This window comes from Athalia rosae, chromosome 5 (assembly GCF_917208135.1).
Source record: "Athalia rosae chromosome 5, iyAthRosa1.1, whole genome shotgun sequence".
Classification (NCBI taxonomy): Eukaryota; Metazoa; Arthropoda; class Insecta; order Hymenoptera; family Athaliidae; genus Athalia; species Athalia rosae.
In genome coordinates this window covers 920,735-944,510 of record NC_064030.1, presented here as the reverse complement: position 1 = coordinate 944,510, position 23,776 = coordinate 920,735, and the positions used below count along the sequence as shown (strand labels likewise).

The window sequence follows — 23,776 nt, the reverse complement described above, 5'->3', positions numbered from 1 at the left end:
GAGGCGGACCGCCTCTCACGCATATATCCACTTCCGCCACTTCTGCTGGGCTAGCAGAGCCTCGGAGTATCTAGATAAAAGGTTCCGATATTCAGGGCGGGCGGTGGAGATCGAGACGTCCGTAATCTAGATTCCAGATGCTCCGGCGGTCTTTGCAGATGCCTTTATTACGTCACAACCTTCGACCCTGAAGATTAGATTATTTCCAACGCGTTTTTTACGCTTCCGAGCTCCCAGACCTCTCGCTCCGAACGCTGTTTTATTTTTTTTTTTTGTGTTTTCAGAGTCCCCGCGGTCGCGAAGACGCGAACTCTGAGCTAAGCCGGTAGTCGGAGTTTACGAAATATCAAACTCTTGAATATTCCATACGTTTGATAGTAATACGGAGAATTACACGGTACTGTTCAAAGATGGAATGTAATCAAGCGGCTAGAATAGCGAGCCACAAGATTAAATATTTCGCCCCGGGGTATTCCTTCGCTGGTGCAACGGGACGGGGGTGGATTGCACGCTACTTCGCTCCGTTGCAGCCTAACAGTAGCGGCGGCAGCTGGATTAGTACTTTTCCGCATAAAGCAGAGAAACTAACGAGCCCAGCTGCCGAGCCGTACGTGCGGTATTATACCATCGAGTGCCACCACCCCCCGACCGGAATTTTTTTGCACCGCGGAACGGGCAAATTTTCGAAAATAGAGGGGAAACGACGTAAGCAGAATTCACTACTCGCAACGGAATACCCGTACAGTTTTCTCTCCCTTCTTCGTTTTTCTACCAAGCGCGCGTCAAGCGGGGATTCAAATTTCTATACGCAAAAGAACATCCAAATCCCTCGCATGACTCGCAGCAGTTAGACCTTATTTCAATAATTTAGTTCACAATCTGATAGACGGCGATGGTCTTCCCGCGAGTGGAGTAACCTGAAATAATAACGAGAATGTTATAACGTTTCAACGCTGCATGGTTTCAAATCAGGAATTAAATTACGCGCGCGCGGTCGTAAGAACTCGAGGTTGTGTAGCTGTACGCGGTAACTCTACACCGGCGTACTCGCATGCCTGTGTAGAGGAGAAAAGAGCAGGAAAAAAAAAACAAAACAAAAATAAAAAGAAACCGATGAAACGTAAAAGGTAAAAGAGTCGAGAAATCGGGAACGGCGGGAGGGAAGGATTGAAGAAGGAGAAACCGAGGAGATGCGTTATTTTTCTCGAGCGATTCCGCGGGGATCGTTCGCAGGAGGTCCGCGTCGCGCGGACCTGCACGGTGCGAAGGAGGAGGAGGAGGAGGAGGAGGAGGAGGTGACGGTATTTACGAGAATCAGCTGTTGCGGGGATTTCCCGCTCCGAGGTGGAATCCAATCCGGGTCCATTGAACGTCGTTGAAACCTCCGGCTCTGCCGGGAGAGACTCGAGGGCCTCCGATTCCCTCTCGTTTTGCCGATGCGTAGAAATGATTGAGTACCTACCAATCAACCATCCCAACGTTCCGCGCCTCGCGGATGCCGTCGAAAGACAGATGGGGGATTTTGATCTCAACGAGGAAAGAAGATAACTCAATCCCCAGAAGATATCCTCTCAACTTCTTATCCGATCATATAATAGCACGTCTTTCCATATCATACCCACTACACGTGATACAGACTCCTCGACTTCTCGTACCTTTGGAAAATTCATATATTTTTATTCATATTTATTCACAATAATTAATGATTTTGTCATGTACTGCGCCGTCGGATAATCCCCGTGTCGTCGATTGAAAAATTGAAAAGGTCTCGTCCGGATGCGATTGACGTAATAATCCGCACGATGAAGCTCGGATGCGTCGATCGGATCGCAAGTATCGCTATACACGTCGCTCTTCAGATGGCCGGAAAAGGATGATCGCGTCGGTAGCTCGTTCTTCTCGATACTTGCGAGGTTTTTTTTTTTTTTTAAGAGGTCTTCCAGGCGACGTGGTCGGGCGCGGACCATCCTGACTTACTTCTGCAATCAAAGGACGAAGAATTGTAAAAATGAAGGAATCGAAATACGTAGGCGTTGACGGTGACGAAGACGTCGTCGCGTCGCGCGTCAAACGTCACAGTCGGGGTGTAATATTTTCGAACACGGTTTAAGGTAGAACGTTTTAGCCGGCGATGATGACCGAACTTTAATCACGTTCTGGTAATTGAAGTTTCAAATCGTCGAAACTCACTTCTTCCCTCCCTCCCCCCCTTTAATTCCCCCTTGCAGCTCCGGGGGATTTGTCTATCTCGAAATTTCCATAACGGATAATTCAAAGTTGCTGCTCGCTTGATGCATGAAAACGGTTTGGTTCAGCTGCTGTAATAATTTTCCTCGAGCGAGTAATATTTAGCCAAGAGTTAAATCCCGTAATTCTATGTAGATTAAGCCCCACTTGAAGTTCGCTCTATATAGAGTATAGTGTCGTATAATACATTATAGCTACTTTACAGCAAAACCGGATGCACTCAACGATCATTTGATACAATTTTCCTTTTTTTTTTTTTTTTTCTCTCTAGTTCTATTTGGAATGCGATATTTGTTTTTTTTTTTTTCTTTCACTCAACACTCTCGATTCACGCTTCGTTTACTCCGCGTGTGCATATAGTAGATAAATGCGAGTCAAGTAGCTAAATTTATCCATCAGAGATTCGCTTGTCCGTTTTCGTCGTTCGTCGAAATGGGAGCGACGAGTGTGACAAATGGGAAATTCGACGGTAATAAGAGCGAGAAAAGTGAGAAAAGCCGAACCCGAAGGGAAGAAAAAACTCGCAAGAAATATACCGAGGATTCCGTACGGCGGATACGCCCGCTGATAATTTCCTTTGGCCGCTAGTCAATAAATAACGAAGGGAGGCTATTCTTTAGTTTTGCGCGGTATGACCCTGACCTTAAATAATACCTCTGTACGCGTATCTAACAGGTATTGTGCGATCGGGCAAAGATATACAGAGGTATATATTTTAATGTTTGCAGTCGGCTAGATTGCGATACCCGAACTCGTTTAATTTGCAATTTATTATACCAGTTAGCCGCAATTATACGGTAGACTCTAATTAAACCAGCGAGCTAGCTGTACACCCCTCCGATACTCGGATATGCTAAAGTAATGGTAAATAAAGGGAGGTACCGATGACGCCTTTCCCACTAATTAGGCGACACTCGCTGATAATCTTATTTAGTAATCACCGGCGAGCTAGAATCCAAAGCCCCGACCGAGAGCGTATCGCCGTAGAACAAACGACGACAAATTCTACCGATCGATTACGCCGTTCGACCGAAATCAAATTCCAACTGATCGATCGACGAAGTTTTTTTTTCTTCTCATTCCACCGGCGTGTATACCTAGAACGACCCTACGAGCGGATATGCTTTTTTTACCTACGATGAATCATAGCGGTGAGAATAGGAGAAAAAAAAAAAAAAAAGAAAAGGTAAAGAAAATTCGAACGGACGATCGGGACGAAATGGTTCTTCGGGATACGGGGGGGATGAAGAGACGGTGGTAGTTGTTGCGGTGCGGCGTCGGTGGCGGTGGTGGCGGTGGTGGTTTGTATATGGAAGGAAATCCTGATGCCGGCGTCAAAGATGAACGTCGAGGCCGCACGCTACGTTATACGCGGGGCGGGTCGCTGCCATAGGTCACCGAAATGCAATCGATACATTTATGTTTGTTCTATCCCCCCGCAGCACCGCCGTCAAACAATCCCGAGGGCAATTGCGAGCGATGGACACGAGCGAACCCTCTTAACCCTTCGACTGTGTACAGGGGCCCAGGTATTAGCCACCCACCGCTGATCCGCGGAATTAGCCGATGCTCCGGAACTGCGGCAGTGCAGCCGATCCGTTCGGCGGAACGATTAATAACAACGACAACGATAAACACCGATCGGCAAATAATGCGGAACGAATTAACGTGAGGAGGAGGGATGCGGTACGGCGTGCGTGCGGGCGGGCGGGCGGGCGGGCGAACGGAAAATCACAGACGGAGAAAAAAGAAATCGAACGATGGAAAACGAGGCAACGAAACGACGAGGATGAGAGATATGAAAATGGGTGAAAATGGGAAATGGTAAATGGGAAATGGGAAATGGAAGTACGCGCGCGAACAGTTTGACAGAATTGTATCGGGCGGAGCACCCTCGATCGGGTATTTGTTCGGCGCTGTCGAAGCTACGCCGCACCATCGCGACTGCAGGGATGTGCATAGCGGAATGGATGTGCGATATGCACGTCGAGTAGAGAGTGGAGTATTCGCGTGGCGTTCTATCTACCCCGAAACACTCGTCAGCCGCCCAGTCGTGGGCGATGGTTTGTGCAACGCGCGTTGAGTACGGAAGTTACTCTGCAAATATTATACCCATGTTCGTTCCATACAGTCATTAATTGGTGATACTCCAAATTGGGAGGATATCGCGGGGGCCGGTTTTAAAAGTCACTTTTACAACCCGCGCCGTATACGCGCCGAACGAAAAATTATATCTCCCAATGAAAATGCAATATCGATTCCGCCGTTCGTTATTATTTTCATTCGTTCCCGTCGCCTTTTTGGCCAAGTGTTTAGCCGTATGTAAATATGGAGCTCGGACAAATGACGGATCTCGATAGTAAAACGGGGCTGTGTTTCCCCTATTTCCCATTAAAATCGCATGCGGGGGTAAATCACAATGGAATAATACCTACCCACATCTGCGACTAGTCGAGTATCTTTCTGCAGGTCCTATTTCCGATAAGTCTATAGCCATTCGGACAGGAAATATGGGAACCGCGTCGTTCCGGAAACCACATCGGACGGGCAGAGACACAGTAAATCAGAGCGAGTAAAATGAGGATCACGTAAAGAGGACCGGCACGTAATATTTTCATTTTAAACTTGCTTTTTTTCTCCCCGCTATTTTCGTTATTATTATTTATTTTTTGTTTTTTCTACCGACGCGGTAAATTTGGAAGCAGCGATTCGGCGAGCGAACTCGGTAATAAAAATGAAGAAAGGATCAGCCGCTGCCGCAGCCGGATAAACGCGGAGGAGAGATCCTTAACCGAGGGAGTTTCAAACTTGTTTAACAAGACGGAGCGAAAATCCCCAGACTATATAAGAAGGAACGACGACATTGAAATTAGTCATTAGTTGAAATGTGGTTTTCCGGTCGCTGCTTTATTAACGAGGTTTATCTTCTCGAGGGTCGTGACGTTTTTTGCGGTTTATCCTAGATCCCAACGGTTTATACCTCGCGCTCCCCGAGCCACGCCCGTGCGCGTCGCATTCACACCTCATTCGCGGAAACTTACGTACCCGAAGGATTCGAGTAGCCGTACGTACGTACGTGTAATCGCGCGACGCGCCGCGGCCGACTTTCTTATAAGGCGAACCGTCGTCTACCGTACACACCGAGCTCGCGAGGAGATTAGACGCCGGAGTGTTTGCTTTTCTCGTATTTGAACTGCGACGATTCCTCGCAACTCCGACAACTCCGTTGAAATTTCGCCTAAAATGTACCCACCTGACGTGCAGGTTCTCGCGTACACTCCCGCGTTGCGTCACCTCGACTTTTTTTTCAACCTTTTCCTCTCCTCCTTCCTCCGTGCATCATCTTTTAGCAACCGGTCCGACCGGCGGATTCGCCTACGGTCTACCGACCCCGACGTCGCTCTTTTCGTCTTAATTATGCTCTTCGTTATACGGCACAAAGCTAGCAAGAGGAGCAGAGTCGTCCTCTTGAAAACGGGATAAAGTTCCGCGAGTCGAACCGAGAAGCGCGAGAGGAAAAAATCAAAATCGCCAGACGTTCGGAATCGCAATTAAAATTCCGACGAGTATCGAACAGCCGTGTCGTCGATCGATCCGGGAAGACACACGTTCGACGATCGCCGGCCCTCCCCGCCTCGTCTGAATTTTAGAATCCGACGAACCGCGCGCTCGAGATAACGACGCCGATTTCAAACGAACTTTGCTTGGCTATTTTAAATGCCCCGGACAGATAAGCGGACGAACACGCGGTGCGTGCGTACGACGATGGAGATGGGAGAGAATGAGACGGAACAAAGAATAACGTCGGATGTAAAATAAACTCGTGGGCGCCGCGGTTGAGTCAACACGTGCGCGATAGCCCGGGCCTCGCGATGCCACCGGGAGGCGACGCGTGAAAAACGATCGTTGGAGAACTGAAGAACGTCACTTACCTAATAGAGTATTCGACACCTATTGCCGACTGGAACTTTGTTGGCCGGGCAGCGGAGCGGTGCGACGATCACCGATCCCTCATAGACTTTGGTCGGCCTCGGTCTGGTGTCGAACGGTACGAAATGCTCTTTGGAAACGTCCGCGGGATAAGCTAACGAAGGATCCAACGATACGGACAAAATCAATAACGTCGCGGTCGCGATCGATGCGAAGAGCATGGCTCGCGGGGCTCCCATCGCGCCTTTTTAACCGCGGCAGTGGGTCGTACTGATAAAATGAAATCAGCCAGAACTCGGACCCCTTTTTCTACTTCCCACTTTTACACTCGACGATTACGGTCGTCGCTCTATTATTATTACAACCGCGTGAAAAACAAGCTGCGTTGTATCGTTAGCGGGATCGCGCCGATCGCCGATTAATCTACTTTATCAAAAATTTTGCGCCGCGATTACGCATTTTCCTCTCTCTCTTTCTCTCGCTCTCTCTCGACGTCTGAAACTCGAGCTTTTATTTTGGAATCTGCGCCTGCACGTGTGTAGATCGAATGGAATATCAGGCTCGTTAGCCCGATCGAAGAAGACTGGAGCTTGCGCAGCCGTACGATTAGAATATTACGAAAATGTGTAAAAGCGTTGAGCACGGTTTACGAATACCAACGCCGTCACAAATCGTACCTACACTCGTACAAGCCGATATTGTACATAGTTACCGCTGCTGCTGGCAAAGAAGTGCGCTCCCGTTGAAGAGGATCGCGACGAGACTGGTGTGTAGTCAACGTTGTTCTTTGGAAATTCAAACACTGAACTTCAGAGCTTGGATATCTTATACCAACCGTGTAGTTGTTATAATTAAGAAAGTTATTCCGGTATAGCCACTCTCATTCACTCGAACGAAACGTGTGTATAACGTTAACTCGACACTCGCCTCGCATAAAGAATTAAGACGCACTTTAAACAGTTAATTACGCCCGGATAATTATACCGTCCGATCGTAGACGGTTAATTAAATTCCCCCGACTCGATTAATCGCGTTAATTCTCCTCCTCGTACGGAAAATTCGATCAACCCGAATTCCGTCGGCCTGCGACTGCGGTAATGACAATTTCTCGGATCCGCGTCATCGATCTCAATTGAGAGAACGACGATGACGCGCGGTGAGGGGAGGGAGGGGAGGGTGGATCGAATAATCTCCCGGCAAATTGACGGTAGCGTCTGTCTTCTCATAGACGCGAGATAAGCGAGGTATTCAAAGGGTCATGCGACCGCAACCGGGCATATCTGGCGAAAGATGCGAGATTCTCTCGGGACTAACGAGAACGCGACGGGGGAAAACGAGAAAAAACCGAAAGCGCGTCATCGACGAAAATCACAACGTGCGCTCACCGTTCAGTAGATCGTCCTGCATCTGTTACGGTAGAATCGCTTTCCACTCGGACACTTGACGGCGACGCTCTTCCGTGGACCGATTATGCTCGCCTGGACGGAGACAACGTCCCGATTCGAGTCGACGGAGTGGAGATCGCCGATTTGCTGCGTACGATCCGACGGTGAGCGTTCGCTTATCGCGTCGTTATTTTCCGAAGGGGTCTCGGAGACGCTGGTCCAAGATCGCCATCCCCATGCCGCGGCGGACGATATCAACAGCAAATATTCAAGAAGCACCACTGCAGCCAAGCGCCGAACCATCTCGGAGAACGTTTAGGAATCGACAAACAACGGAGGCACGGACTACTCCGTTATAAAAACCCACGCCGATCGACTCTTCGATTCCGCTATACTTTCGTGTTTCCACGATGTGACAATTAACAGCGCGTCGCATGATCGTAATACGGTTTATCGCGTGTACGGAGCTTGCGACGCCTACTCGCCGCTGACTGTCGCTGTCACCGATCCGTCATTCTCTTATCTATAGTTTGAGTTCCAACTAGCGGCGCTGATCGTATTCGGATCGGAGAGATCGACGCCGAAATTCCAACGATCCGTCGATCGATATTATTCGATCGCGAATTTTCAATGTTCGTTTGCGGTTCAGCCGAACATATTTCTCCCCGCAGCGTGATATCGTTCGACGTGGTACGCCGAACCGAATTTCCTCCGGAAGTGATAACGCTCAAGGTCAATACTTTGTGCACCCGTTTTATCAGGCGTTTATTAATTAAACTCGACCTTCGCACTACGCCCGCACGTAGAATTCTCCGTCGCGATATTGAACCGTAATTTATATAGGTGTACAACGGTTTCAATAAGAAAGAAAAAAAAAGAAAATTTCATTTGCGGAATAAATTAATATTTAATTCTCAAAGATTATAATTCACATTCACCCACACGAATTTTTACGCTCGTTGTGTCGCGTATAAAACGTATACAGCCTCGGGCTCGCGAGCAATAAAACGCACGTACGTAGGATTCATTCACACGTAAAGTTCCAACGTATTTACATTGTTCGACGCGTGGTACCGTAGCCGTTGATAAAAAAAAACAAAAACAAAAGCAAAAAAAAAAAGGGAGAGATAAAAAAAATTGGTGAAATATGTGAGTACGGTTTTGTATGAACAAGATTCCCCCCCAATTCATTAACCTGATTAGAAGAGCGCGGGGTATATCGTTCGCCGTGCATTTAACGTAATGTACTTGTATGAATAGTATTATACACATTGTTATCGGACGAGAGAAATATTTTATCCGAGTTGAGGTATTTTATTTTTCCACTCTTTCTTTTTCAAAGATTTCCGCGGCTGGCGAAAGAAAAGCTCCGCAAGTTTTGAGGGGAAAATAAGAGGAAAAAAAAGGAAAAACTTGCGCACATATACCGGGCTATACAGCTGGATGGAAATAGAGAAAAAATATTGACGTTTCAGTTGAACACGGTTCGCTACTCACAATTAGGAATTCGAGGTAGTCGCCGCAGCCTTCGGGTTTCAATAGTAACAAGTGGAGTGGCCACGATAAAAAAAAGATAGGATCTCACGAACCTTATTATCTCTTGAGCCAACCGAGACAAAGGGCTGCCAGCTGATCCCGTATACCGTATACCGTATACCTTATACCTGTGCACGCTTCGCGTGTATGGATACGCGTCCACAAAGAAGTTACTCAGGAATTGATCAAACCCTTTGACCCTTCGGTCTGCAGCGCTTCGCCCTGTACACGACCGTCCGCGTCGTTTCGCCGGAAAAGCACAAAAATATATATTCGGTCGACTCCGCGAGCCGGAGAACGGGAGAAAAATTTTTCTCTCTTTTGTCTGATTTTCCTTTTTTCACCGTCTCTCTTTTTCCCGTTTTTACTTTTTATTTTTTTTTTTTTTCTCACTTTGTTATCAACTCCAACGCTAAATAAATTCGATGGACCAGGTTACGGGGATTTATGGAGCGAACGCGAGCAGCTGCGATAATGCATGGGCGGGTCCGAAATAAATTATGTAACGAGAAAAATTAATCGTCATTACATTGTACCGGTTTGACGCCAGGGGTACGTCGAGTTATCGGAAAAATTCCGAGCGGATTGTCTCGGATCGGGGGTGAAAAAAAAAATCAGAACAACGAAAGAGCTAAGAGGCAGCGAGGCCGCGTAGCGGAAATTCTAGAAAGACCCGGAGAACTTTGCCAAGTGAAATTCGGATAATCATGACGCACCGAGTCTTCGGTTAAATTTAGTTACTTTCATCGAATTTGCGCATCGATTTGAGGTATCACCCTTGAGGAGATCCGAAAGTCGAGTCGCATTTTGAAAAAGCGCACCCCACCCCCTCCCCCTCACGTAAGTGTGATTCAATTATTTTGGTGTTCGCTTCGCTGCGGCGACCGACGCGGACGACTTAACTTACTTTGATGCAACCCCGTAACTGCGACAACCAACCCCGCCGTTTAACATCGCGACATTAACCCTTGAGGACCTTCCGGTTCGAAGGGTCGTCGGTCTCGCGAGCGCGGACCCACCCCGTCCTCTGGAATCGGAGCCGAGGACAGCTGCGGGGATCTTTGAGTGTCTCTGGGCGAGATCGGGGGGGGCGCTCTTTTTTTTTACGGTGGGACGCAGAGCCTGCAAATTGAGAACTCTGCGGTATTACGGGATCAATCATCTCAACTCCGCTCGTACTTCATGGTACACCCATTATTTATTGTCTGATATTACACTGCTTTGGCGCATCGGTGTCGGAGCTCCGTAGATTCAAAATTTGCATTTCTCGTCAGACCGGCACAGCCTCCTTTTTCAATCGGCTCACGTCACCGCCCCGTGCATGCGACTGAAACCACAATATGGACAATAATTTCGACGATCGTCGATGATCCATGACCATTGCAATTTAGCGGGGGTATCGGAAGAGAGATCGAGGAACAACCGGTGAATCGTCAAGGTACCCCGATGGCTCCCTACGACACGAACTCACCTGAGAGAATTAACTATTTGCTTGGAACGGTTCCAATCGACGCCGGCGAAGGATTTTCTTCGCGCTCCGCGGGGCTGTAAGTGCACTTGCAATCGGACTGTCTGCGACCACTTTCCGCTTTGCTTTCGGGTGCCGCGGTGGACGGCGAGGTCGTCGCGGAAACCGCGTCGTCTCTGGACTGCGGAGTCTCGCTAACGGGATTCGGAAGGGCCCAAACACCGGCAACGACAACCAGAAGGGCGAGAGTGACGAGGGTGAGTTGAGGACGCATAATAATTGTTGTACTTTTTGTTCTTCGAGTTTCTGTTCCGAGTCTGAGATTTGTTACTGGGCTCGTGTTCCCCGACCTCGTAGTTTTATAGCGGCGGACCTCCTCGCCTCGCCTCACCTCGTCTCGATGCCGCGCCGGGACCGCCGGTCGTACGTATTGGAGCCTGTCGAAAATTGATTGCAGGGTCTGAAACCGTGATGCCATTGTTACCGTAATGGGTATATCACTCGGCGATAAACTTTATTCAAAAGAACTCGCCTAACGATCGTAATTCGTAACTACGCGCTGTACCGGCCGCATTAAGCGGACGTAGACTTGAGGTCCGTTTCACCGCGAAAACTAATCATCGGAACTTTACGCGTGATCAGCTACGTGGAAATAAGAGAAACGGAAAACGAAGCAACGGAACGGGCTTCGTTTCGATTTACCCCCTTCGACAGTTCCAGCCCTCCCCCGACGGACTTGGCTGCAACGGTAACGCAAAAACTGCCAAACTCAACGAATGGAATGAAAAAAGAGGAGCGAAGGAGCGACAACGATTGGCGGGGATTTATTTCTACTTTATTCCAACACACCCCGTGCATTCACCGCTCACGTATCGTAGCTGAAATCGAATTATGTTTAGCCGTACATGCGACGAGGTTTAGATTAGAAACAAATTTTTAATGGCGAAACAACGGAGAAATATAACTGCGTTATAGAATTGGTTACAGATAATAAAAAGTCTGAAGCGGCAGCATTCGAAATTAATGGGTAGATTTTTATGTCCGAGTTAATTTCATACGCGGCAATTCGCGATTCGATCATGCACGACCCGGACAAAGTCGAACGGAGTCGGTTTGTGTTTTATAAATCACCGTGTCGCATAAAGATTCGCTAAATATATTTCTCTTTCAATTTTTAACACGTATGGAAGTTATATAAACGTGCATACGGCTCGCTAAACCATAATATTATACAATACGCCAGCCATTTGCGATCGGAAGACAATAAATTCCGTTTCCCTACCCTTTCCCTTGCTCCTCTCCGACATTTCTTCCGCCACCGATGGGTTCCGTGGCGTAGCCAGCAGCGGCAGCGGGAGCACGTCGAGCAAGTGAAATAAGATTCGATTGCAATAAATAGGAATCCGAAATCCTGCGTCGTCGAGTAAAACTGAATAGCCTCGTGCCTCTTTCGTTTTCCCCCGTTTCACTTTTTCTCTTTTCGTTTTATACACACGTATACACGTATACTTTTTTCGTTTCTTATTTTTTATCTATGCCTTTCTTCCCTTCTCGCCGATTCTTTTTCCCTCTTTCTCCTCTGTCCTCTCGTTTTATTTATTCGCGACGTCGTCTGTCCGCCGTGCGACGACCCAACCGCTTTATCGTCGGTGTAACATCGGCCTACTCGAATATCGCTAACGTACCAAAACATCGTAGTATAGAGCCGACGGAGATAACGCAGCACCGTGGGATCTGCTTTCTTCTTTTGCGATCCCCGCGCGTAACACAGCTGCGAGGAGGTAAAAAGAAAAAGAGATCGTAAGCCTGTATAAAAAATGTAAAAGGAATAAAATAAAATAAAATGAATGCGAAATGAAAAGAGAAGAATCAAAAGGGAGGGGGGATGAAATCTCCGCAGCAACGCCCTGTCGCTCGTCGCGGAGGCTTCGCACCGATTAGAATTTCGGAAGAAAAAATTAATGGATCCTAACGAATTGAGTGAATTTCGGAGGATTTTATTATCGAGATGGTCGTGAATTTGGAAATTCGAGAGCCACGGAAGGATGATAATTTATCGGAATCGGCTGATGCGATTTTTTCTCTATTTCCCCTCGTGCAAAAATTTCGTTGCCGCGATCAGCACCGCCGATGACGCGGCGCGGCGAATTATAATTCTTCACCAGTTTTTTGTGATTTCTCTTTTTATGAATACACAAATAACGCCGCGGAGTATGATAACGGTGTTCGAATCTTTGGGAAAGACCGAAGTTTCTCCTCTGACGAGAGTTACTTTATACAACTATGGTATACCTGTATAGGCACTCATTCCAAAAGTACGAAATTCTCGGCATACCTCCGGCGAATAATTAAGTTAGTTTTGAATTAAACGAGGCGTGTTCTGCATCGGTATAATAAATATCATTTTATCACTCGTCGACCGTTTTCGCCGTAACCGTGTATAATATAATATCACAGGCGACCGCGCGCCGGATCTTTCGATGTCGATACAATTGTTGCAATTAATACGATCGTGTTGGCAAAATGATAAACTTTAGACGTAACCGCGCCAAGAGAAACGAATGAATAAAATTCTTCTTCGATACCCGTTGCACTTGTCTGTTTCGTTTCCTCCTCCTTCACTTCTTTTTTTACCTTTCATTTTTTAATTTTTATTATTTCGTTGCGTCCCGTACAGCGGGGAATATAATCGTCCATAGACCCGGAAATATAGAGGATTACGAGTAATGGGGAAATCCTCAAAGATTAATTATCCTCATCTCGTGAGTTGATGTTATCCCATACCGCGGAGCCCGATATAGGTATGCGCGGTGTAACGTATATTATTATTTGTTTCATATCATATACACAGGTATAGGTATACGAAGAGGAAGTGAAAGGAAGCGAAGAGCCGAAAACGAGGAAAAGGAAGAGAGAATAAAAATAGCGGGTTACCGGTTGGTGTTATTATTAATCTTTGTCTTTTTTTTTGTTTCTTTTTTTTCATCGTTTCCTTTTATTTTTCTTTCTTTTCCATTTTTGTTCTTCTGCTCTTTTTTCTTTCATTCTGTATTTTCTCTTTTTTTCTTGAAAGAAAAATTTACCCGCCGAGAGAGAAACGTGGTAGTGGTCCCTCGATAATGGGGGCGGGTCGGTTATGTATGTATAGAGTATACATATATACGTACGTACAATATACGTATGGATGTATATATACGCTGTGCGGAGGAGGGAAAGCTTAATAAGTATAATAAAAAAAAATGATAAAAAATAAAAAAAAAAACTTAATAGAAAGAAAATGAAGAGAAAAAATTTCTCTAACCCTCGTCGCATCTACAGCGCTACCCATAGGTATATATCGTATGTACGTGGGGTATAACTAAAGCCGACACACCGTACGATATATATCTGGTATACGTACATACCATTCAATTCCACGACAACTGACCCAGTTACAAATAATTTCTTCCAACTGGCCGAGTTACAAATATTTCGATAGAAAATCGATCCGGCTTCCAATCTACGATAGTCTCGCGGTCCGTCCGTCCGTTTTCACCCCCGTTTATTGCGCCACTTTCTTCGGGGAGTTCGCGCCGAGTGTAACTTTTCGTAAATTCGCGTAGAACAGCGAAAGGATTCCCATATTTTCGGCGAAGGGGCGGAGGGGGACGTTCGTCTTCGCCCGAAGCCTGGAATTCTCGCAGCGGCGAAGCTCAACGGGATCGAGATCCGATAATCTCTGGGAAAATCAACTCGTACGCCGTGTACGTCATACGCTCGGCATGTCAGACGTGTGCGGTACATACCGAGCCAGCCATCTCCCGATGAGCGATAGCTCAGCCGGTGCACAACTATCGGGGTAAAATATCTTCACCTGCAACCTGCGCCGGGTTTGTTCGCCGCGTATCGAACGTGCAGGGTGGATACCTACCTGCCTGCCTACACCTACCCGCTCTACACCTTCTACTTCGACCACCCCGGCTATCTAGCTACCGTACGTAGTTACGAGTTATAGCTTAATCAACAAATTTCTAATCACCCCCCCCCCCCCCCGATCTATATTTTTTAATTAATCAACCTCTCGCGCCCCCGTTACATCCGACCCGCACCCCCGTTGCACCGGATCAAACGGAAACATCGGCGGCGATGTTTTTAATTTTTCCGCTTCGACCCGAAATCCGATTTCGAATTCACTCATTTTTTAGCCGAAATATCCCCCGATCGCGCGTACGACCGTCGTTACTCAACGTCTCGAACGATCGTCGAACTGTCGCGTGAGATATGCAATTTGTGAATTATTTGTCGTAATAAGGGAGAAAAAGGAATAGAGAAAAAATTGAGACCTAAAGGAGACGGAATGGGAGGGAGGAAAAAATCCACGAAATTTCCCCGTATAAGCTGGTATAAGGAGAATGGAATTTTCTTTCAAGATGCGCAGACCGCATATATAGTCGAAAGATTTCTCCTGTGCAGAGCACATCGATGAGTCGCGGTGGCTCTGCTCGGTTCAGCTGCGCCCGCGCAGTCCTCGGTGGTTGTTTCATGGGGCAGTCATCGGCCTGCCGCTACTGCGATTTAACAATATTATTCAAGCTACCCTTAGTGCTGTTTTTCGTATCGACGGAGTCCCGGTTTCGCATCGTTCTCTGCTAGTTATTAAAGGTAAATAACGTACTGATATCTATGAGACACTCGCAGGGGGGTGGGGGAAAAAAGACGAAAAAAGGATCGAACGATAAATTCAACCCCCTTTTTCCTACCCCCGTGTACCTTATACCTTATAATATTGATTTCCAACGAAACTATTCCCACAGAAAATTCCCCATAGCGGCGTTCCTCTCGGCTATAACACGCATCCGTAGACGCGATCCCTGTTACGCTGCAACACCTCCACCTCTCCTCCTGGCTCTGGCACACCGGAAACCCTTCTGCCTACTTTTTATTCATCCTATTTTTTTCGTCGCGCCGTTCGCACACTCGACGAAGGAGAGAAAAAAAAATAAAAACAGAAAACAGAAAACAGAAAAAGAAAAACAGAGCAAAAGGAAAGGAGAAATTATAAATGCACGTAAGTGTACACACGGTGGCTCGACTCGCACCTGTGAAAGATACTCCGTTCGCCCAACGAGCGTGCATTACTCCTTTTATCGCGCTTCGCCGAGCGAAAGCTCCTCGTCTCTTTTGCGAACTGCAGATGCACCGGCTCCGGATGCGTTAAACGTATGGAAATAGTGTGGACGCACGTCGGAGAGGGATCCCCGATCGCTCAAGGGTATCCAGACCGTGCATCCCCCTTATCCCGATATTCCAACGGGATTATTATAACCGCCGCAAGTGGTTGCGCCACGGAACTTCTTCAATTTTCACTCCGTCTGCTCGATCAAGTGTTTCGCCGTGAGTTCGACTCGCCGATAGTTTCCAACTAATAAATTATTGTGCGATCCCCCCCCCCCCCTCCCCCGCAGCTTCCGCCGTTAAATCGAATCCGCGTCAGACGAACGAATCGCGAGTCTGTGAATTTTAGCGCGAGTGAATTTTGCGGCAACCCTCTGAGAACGGAGGAAACGGGATCTCGCGGTCTCCGACGATTTTTATCCCAACGGCAGAGAGGAAAAAAAAAACAACATTTATCCTCGGTGTTTTGTCGATGCAATTTTTCTCCTCTCTTTTATCAAATCCCATATTGATTGGCACTCGAATAAAGTGGAATCCCGCGAATAGGATCGGGACTTATAATTCTTCCGAACGAACGCACGGGACCCTAATTCAAGAACGAAGATTCCGTAATTCGCTGATTATAATAATTATTATGACCTCAGTCCCCCTTACGGGGGGTGAAAAAATTGCGCTTACTCTAGGCAACGATTCGCGATTTTTCGCGCTACGGGACGATCGAGAGGAACAATGGAATGGTTCGATTTTGCGCGGGGTGTAGAGCTTCACGGTGAACGTCGATTAATTACTTTTTAATCGCGAGAGTGCAAAAGTAACCACGTCGAAGCTGCACCGCCGCAAGTCCGCCGCTCCGCGTTAACCATTCTCGTATCCGCGAGCGTTTTCCCTTGTGCTTCTCTAACTAAGACTTGTTTTCGGCTTAATTTCCCTATTCACGAAAAGATAAAGGAATTAGTACCACTTTGCCGGTGAACAAATTGAGTAATTCTAGCGTAGGTACGTTTCGCCCCCCACGCGCCGCATCGTGACGTCGACGTACACGTACACGTTACGTGTCGGTATATACTCCGGTCGTTTTATACGCGCATGCATACCTACACCCCCGTCGCTCGTCACGAATATATATTTAAATGTATAGTATAAGCAAACCGCACGTACGGATAAACGCGGGAGTATGTCGGTGTATAATTTACGTATAAATACATTCGCCTACCGAGGTTATACATGAATGTGCTCGAATTCCTATCACGGCATAAAAATAATTGCCTGCATCGAGTCGACGTTCGCGTCACGCGCCCAAGCTCGCGATATTATTCGCCTGAAATGAGCGTATTAAATGACGTGGGGCAAAAAAATGGTGTGAAAACGAGAAATGAAACTCACCCGCAAAAAGAACGAAAAGAAAGAAAGAAAGACAAAAAAAAAAGAAAAAGGAAATAGCGTGCGAACGAAAAAGCGAATGGAAAACCGAGGATAACTTTTTATTCGTCCGACTTGGAGTCCGATCCGACCGAACACCTGGAAACCCGCGGAATTCTATTCGCGGGGGTTGCAATGAAAGTGAAATGAAAATGTACATCCGGGGGATTACCAAATTGGAAATAGTCGAGCTGCATCGGTAGGAGAGAAAAAAAAAAAACTGGGATCGAGCAAAACTCCGACGCTGGCCGCGCCCCTTTTCGCCCGATTCGCAACCCTTGCCGCTATATATTCGCAAACCCCTGCGGAAAATCCCTCTCGCGAAATCCCTTTGCACCCCATCGCGGCACATGACTCGTAGCGGCGTAGAGAATTGCTCTGAAAAATTGCCACAATGGAATCCGCCGCATGAACGGTCGCCTTGATACGTACGCGCGTATGTCCCATCACCTGCCCGATGCGGGATGGTTGATGTGCTGCAGGTTCTTTGCCCGCCCGAAATACCACCCATAGCTGCGGCAGCTAGTCGTCGACGAGATAATACGTACACACACATATATATCTATATATATATATATATATATATTTTCCCACGGTGTCGTTTATGCATAAACATAGACGTCACCGAAGGGTGAATCTGAAATTGCGTCGAATATATTTTCCCGCGAAAATTCTACCCTTCTCACAAGTGTACGCGGGTGTTGGTGGAACGGGGATCGCGAAACCGTGTGCGGTGGGCATAACGTATTCTTCGCTTCCATATCATTTCCCGCAATGAAAAGAGTAAATAAATAAGGGAAGAAGAAAAGGAAATAGGCGTAGGTATTTACGATATACCGGGGGATGAAAAACGCGGGCGTCGAAGGTTGCAATTTGCAATGTTCGAAACGAGATCGAGAAGAGTCCGCTCTCCACTTTCAACCCCCCCCCCCCCCCCCCCCCCCCCCCCCCGTCAGAATCTCGAGTCACCCCCGCGACCCGCGCATCTCGGCGACTCCTCGAGATCGTAGGGAATAACTCGGGGTTCTCGGATACGCCGACGACGACGACGACGACAACAACCACCGTCACCACTACTGAGGCCCATAAACAAAGCGGGTATTAAAATAAGACATTTTTTATTACTATATTTTATACCCGCGACACTCGAGCGGCTCCGCCGGAGAAATTATTACTGTATACACGAGTACGCGAGTCGGTGGGACAAGGTATACGTAGCGACGTACAAGGGATACATGAACGACGAGGTAGCGGCAGGGGGCTGTGTTTCTTCTCCGGTGGTAGGCGGGGAGCTCAAGTATTTCTCATCGCCCACCACCGCCCCTCGTTCCATCTATACCCACGTAGCCTATATCCCCTTTTTACGACGAGCAAATACTATCGCAGCTATAGTCTGACCCGCCACCGGTGTGGCCTGTACCGCCCGTCCCTATACCTCGGAACCTACATTTATAACTTAAACTTTTCGTTGGTCTGACCTTACGTACTCTCTTACTACTCACTCGCCCGATCCTCGCTCCTCGTATCCCGCGCCGCACAATGCCTCCCTACCTTTTACCTTTTATCGTACCCTCCACCCTCCACCCTCCACCCTCGACCCTCCACCCGCTATACGCTCTCACCGTTCACCTTATTTCTTATTTCTTATTTCTTATTTCTTATTTCTTATTCCTCGTTCCTTATTTCCCCCCGAACCTTCGCCAAAGGCAGTCGATTTTTGTTTGTATTCATGATTTCGGGGGTCCCGCTTCGGCGTCTGATTCTTATCGACGCACCCGAAATTCACCTTCGCGCGTCACGTTGCACCTCGCTCCGCCTCTCGTAATCGTTGATCCCGTTCGTCCCGGAGAGAGTGTGAGAAAAAATTAAGACGAAAAAGATGTTGCGACGAGTCCGCGGAAGAAATCTGTTCGAGGATCCGGGTTATAGTTTTTACCTTCCTTTTTCACCGGCATCTTCTTCTCGCTTTATTCGAGAGCTCATCTCATAGGGTTCCTGCACCGGTATTCCGAGTCGGGGCAAAAAACCGTTGAAAAATTTCCGGATTTATGTCCATCCTAAATCTCGGAGCTGCCGTCTGTCGTTACTCGAAGAGGAATTAATAATCGGACAGCGGGTGGAATGAAAAATAAGAAAAAAAAACGGAGTCGAGTAAAAAGAGACTCCTCGCAGCGAGAAGCGGCGTTCGATCCGCGGATGTGTGGGTAACACACCTTACGCCGAGTCGCGAGAAAAATCGTCGGGAATCGCGGACGACCGATCCAGCGAAATTTACCGCCACCGTCGACCGCGTCGCCTACCCCTCGGTGAAAAGTTACACGCTGTGGCCCTTCGCGTCCGTGACACGTACGACACGTTTCACAATCGACATAATGCAATCTCACGGCTGCACATGGCTAAAACTCGATTTTCCCCGCACACGAGTCCCGCGGACAAACGCTTCGTTAGTCCGTCGCCGGTCGACGCCGCTCTGACGAATCGATAAATGACGGTTTTCCTGTTTTCCGGTCAACGTTCGCGGGAAATCAAATAAAATTCCCCGTTGCGTGAAATAAAATAGAGATAGAAATTTTCCGGGATCAGCGTTCGTCGCGGGAAGCGATTACCCTCCGACGTTGCGACGGATGCGACGTTTAATTTTCACCTGTTAACGCCTTACGTGGCCACCCCCCCACGTCCCACGAGTTCGACTACTAATCTCTCGATGTCCCGAATATTTTTCCACCCTTATTCCCTAGTTTTCCGACGCACCGACCCCTCCCCCCTCCCCCCTTCCCCCCTGCCATCCCGAGCAGACACACGCGCGAGGAATTTATATCCCCGTGGAAAACGTTGGAACTCGCCGAAAGTTTGACCCGCAGAAGCGCCGGCTCCTTACACCCCGTCGCTAGTTATATCGATCTAATTCGCGCGCTGCCGAGAAATAGAAATTCCTCGGCGCTTTTTGCGCGCACTAATTATACGTCTGGGTACAGATATGTGCGCCTCGAACGTACCCCGGGTCTACGTGCCCCCGACGTACATAACTGTGCATGTACCTACGTTACACACAGCCAAAGGTATACGTGTAACGTGTAACCTACGGACGGCTTGGATAACGGGTATAATAACTTCTGTCCGGTTTTCGCCGCTGCAATTTCTATCTAGGGTATAGTTTCGCTACCGGCGGTGTCAGTTACAATTAAAACCCATTTCCTTCCGCCCGTGCAGTATACCCCGCGCGCATACCCGTACGGGTGTGTGTATATCAAACACACACACCTACCATTAGCCGAAGATTTATTTAGAAAATTGCAAACTCCGGCCATATCTGGGGGATTTATACGCCACGCGTACAATATCAATTCTCCTGCACGCGGTATAACGCTAAGGTAGGATTGACTCGTATTATCCCCGCAGGAAATTTGAAACAAAAAAAAAATAATTTGAAACAAAAAAGAAATTTTCAAATCTATTTTCAACGCCGTTCCACGCCGAAGTTTCGACTCGTTTTTCATACACGTCAGGGAGGTGCTCCCGCTCCGTTCAGCGACGCTGTGTACACGTAGAAATTTGATGCAACTTTTTAAGAAAAGTAAACACCAACCCTTTACGTTATGCCGTAAGTATACGGCAGTAGTTCCTTTTAGAACGGGTAGCCAGAACTGCAGCTTAAGTGGTGTCGAGTGCCGGCGCCCTTTGCATAATACTTGTGCCGGAGCAGCGACGGCAGCAGCAGCAGCGACGTCCAATTTTAACTTTTCCTGCAAATATACATAAATATAACTACGCGGTATACACGGTGACACCGGGAGAACGCGTACGGGGGGAATTTCACAGCGATAAACGCTCTTGAAAACGATTCGTGCAACAATTTTATTATCCCTCGCGTCTTCGTCCCCGAAATGTCAACTTAGCTCTTCGTTCGTTCGTTTTATTCTCGTCTTCGTCCAGATTTACGAGTGATCCGTTTTTATTCGCACCTTATTTGTACCGCCCAATTGTGCTCGGGGGGAAATCGCGCGGCGGTAAGCCAATTAACGGGCGTTTACGTGTCCCGATATTTTTTTCCATCGCAGCGTGGCGACGACGGGCGGGTTCTCAGGGTTTTGTCGTACGTATTTGTCAGGGAAATTCTTTACACCGTGGCGCGAGGGGGAAATTTTCGGATGTTGTTGCTCTCTTTGAAGAGGTGGGTAACGTGTACCCTTGTACCGTATCCGATCGTTCGCGACGCGAGAGGAAAAATAAAAGCAATCGAGCTCGTGCATTTATATCGGAGAGACACATTTGCGCGAGGGCTTTGATCGCTTTGATCCTCCTTCTTCTCGTTCCGAAGCGAGTTTACAGGGTCAATGATGGAATCTCGCGAAGGACGAGGGGAGGGATGAAAAAAAAAAAAAAAATATATTTATTCCGGGGAGAAAAAGGAATCGGCGGGCGCGCACCCGCGCAGCTGCGTCACTTGCATCGAAGGGACGCACGAGCGAACGAACAACGCGAAAAAATGAATAGGCAGAAGTGAAAAATGTAAAATGTAAAATCACGACAGAAAATCATTTCCGGATTGGATGAATAATAAATTCAAATATGCGGACGACGTGATGGATACGCGCGAGTTCGATAAATCAAAAGTTGCAGTAAATATTATACATATGTATACACCTGTTATACGTGTATTTACGCGCGGGTGTACGTGGAATATATTCACAAGGTAGACCCCGGCATACCGAGGGACTTTTTAACGGGCGCAGGAAAATTTTCACCTCGCAACAAGACGCATCGTTCCGTCAACCGGCTCGCGGGACATAGAAACGAGCGACGTTCAACGGGGTGTTAAATATTCAAAGAGTATGATAATTTATAGGCCTCCTAGCGAGGATCGGTTAAATATCTCGGCTCCGCGGGATACGCCTTTCGCCTTTACACCCGGTACCCGGTACCGACGCCTACGATATACGAATAAAAAAGGATTACCGTACGGCAGCGACGCGATCTCGAGTATACCGAAATTAAAACTAAATTCCGAATAAGCAAAGGCAAAGGGAAAAAGATGTCCGACCGAGTAAAGAAGGGCGGAATAAAATAAGGGAAGTTTTTTCCGGGTAAAACGGGGATCGTGTTTACCAGGGCGAGTTGATTAGGGAATCGACTTTGCACCGGTGTACGTTTACCCTGCGATCCTTACGCGACCTTATGTTCTTTCTCCGGGGATGAAAAAAGCTGCGGAAAAATTCAAAGTCCACGTGACAAAATTGAAAAGTTCCTCGTGGAACCGACGACTGCGAATTTTCCCTGCTTTTTATTTCACCTCTACGCCACCCACCGTGGCAAGAGGCAGGAATTGCGTACAACGTGGGAAACGAACGATCCGGAATTCGAATAAAACAGGATCGAGAGTGTACGAGATCTGATTGTGAGGGGGGAAAAAACCATCGCGCCAAGGTAGTTTGTTTTTTTCCCCCCGTCGGATGAATCTAACGCGCGCAAGATGCCCACCCCTCCCCGTGCCTCTTTTTGATTTAATATAATATTTCCCTCTCTCGAAACTGCGGAGTCTACCAGCGACTACTGCGAAGAGCGGCGCGGTACGTAATTTGCCGTCACCAGATGGAAAAAGAGGCTCTTCAACCGAGAGATGATTCGCTTTTGATACGCGACATTCGACGCTAAATCGCCGCCGGTGTTCGAACGCGGGCTAAAAATCTTTTCTATACTTCGCGAAGCGTGTCTATAGGAACACCCGTACAACACAAGGTGTACGAATCCCCGCTGCCGCGGTACAGCTGACGCACGAGTCCGAGACCTCGGGGGCGACGCCGGAAATGTCGGGGGAAAAAAAATCGAAGAGGATAAAATAAAGCGAACAAAAAAATAAATAAATAAATTCCCGAACGAGAGAATAAGAAGAAAAAATAAAATAAACTTCTCAAGAAAAATTTCCAACTCAACCAAACCAAACCCCTCGCCGCCCCTCCTGCCCCGCTACGTGCAGGGTAGGTACTTGACAAACTTTTTACCCCCCAATTATCGCTTTTCTTTTTCTCCTTATTTTTCTTTCCTTTTTCTCATCCTCTCTGCGGTTTCTCTCCTTGTTTCCGAAGGGAGGAAACCCCGCAGGGTTATAACGTCGCATTCCTCTACCTACGTATCCTTCGAGTCCCACCGACGTAGCTCGCGCCGTGGTCGGGTAGACACCGTACACGTATATCCGTCCGCTATAGGTGCGACAGGGGTAGGGGTAGGTAATTCTCTGCACGCCGGTCGTCAAATTTCGCCCGCGAAAGCTCTCAGCTTTTGCCGCACCGCGGTGCAGAGGGCACGGCGAGGGTAATGATAATCGTAATCATAACAATAATAACGATGATAGTAATGACGACGATAATAATAATGATAATGCTAACAATAACGATTACGATAACGGTAACGATAACGCGTCGCTAACTTTACCGCCCTCAGCGGTGGAGATATGACTCACGATCGTACATTCGTAATTACAGTATAAGGTAAATACCCAGAGCCGTACCTACGTACGTAGCACCCGCGGTACGTCGCTATTATTCGATTCGAGTGGCTTGTTAGGTGGCGAGATCGTCCAGTCCACCCAGACTTATTATAATTTCCACCGTTGAAAACGTAACTCCTCCCCCCCCTCCCC

The 23,776-nt window shown here is 47.7% G+C and overlaps 2 protein-coding genes and 1 long non-coding RNA gene across 7 annotated transcripts in view; 1 reads left to right on the top strand and 2 right to left on the bottom strand.

Moving 5' to 3' along the window:
• Positions 1-1,652: 1,652 nt before the first annotated feature.
• Positions 1,653-6,173, bottom strand: LOC125501171. Its single transcript, XR_007278702.1, has 2 exons — positions 4,683-6,173; positions 1,653-1,979 (listed from the first exon to the last, which is right to left on the bottom strand). It is a non-coding gene; the product is annotated as an uncharacterized LOC125501171 (long non-coding RNA).
• A 537-nt stretch (positions 6,174-6,710) lies between these two features.
• Positions 6,711-23,776, top strand: part of LOC105691250 (carbonic anhydrase-related protein 10) — a 28,838-nt gene continuing 11,772 nt past the window's right edge. The window contains exon 1 of one of the 2 annotated variants that reach the window (XM_048656364.1): positions 6,711-6,943. The gene's annotated coding sequence lies outside the window, so the exon portion shown is untranslated. Of the gene's footprint in view, positions 6,944-15,050; positions 15,208-23,776 lie in introns of those variants that run through there. The other variant, XM_012409594.3, reaches the window with a different exon arrangement.
• On the bottom strand, positions 10,278-12,914 carry LOC105691256. 4 transcript variants are annotated; one of them, XR_007278699.1, is made up of 4 exons: positions 12,859-12,873; positions 11,849-12,337; positions 10,570-11,026; positions 10,278-10,425 (listed from the first exon to the last, which is right to left on the bottom strand). XR_007278699.1 is itself a non-coding variant. In XM_048656365.1 (3 exons), the coding sequence occupies exons 1-2, from the start codon at positions 12,897-12,899 to the stop codon at positions 10,583-10,585; spliced, it is 462 nt and encodes a 153-aa protein (XP_048512322.1). In that variant the 5' UTR covers positions 12,900-12,914; the 3' UTR covers positions 10,278-10,425; positions 10,570-10,582. The 4 variants fall into 4 exon arrangements, 1 of the variants encoding a protein (XP_048512322.1); XR_007278700.1 differs by lacking the exon at positions 11,849-12,337; XR_007278701.1 differs by lacking the exon at positions 12,859-12,873 and having other exon boundaries at positions 10,570-11,003; positions 11,849-11,863.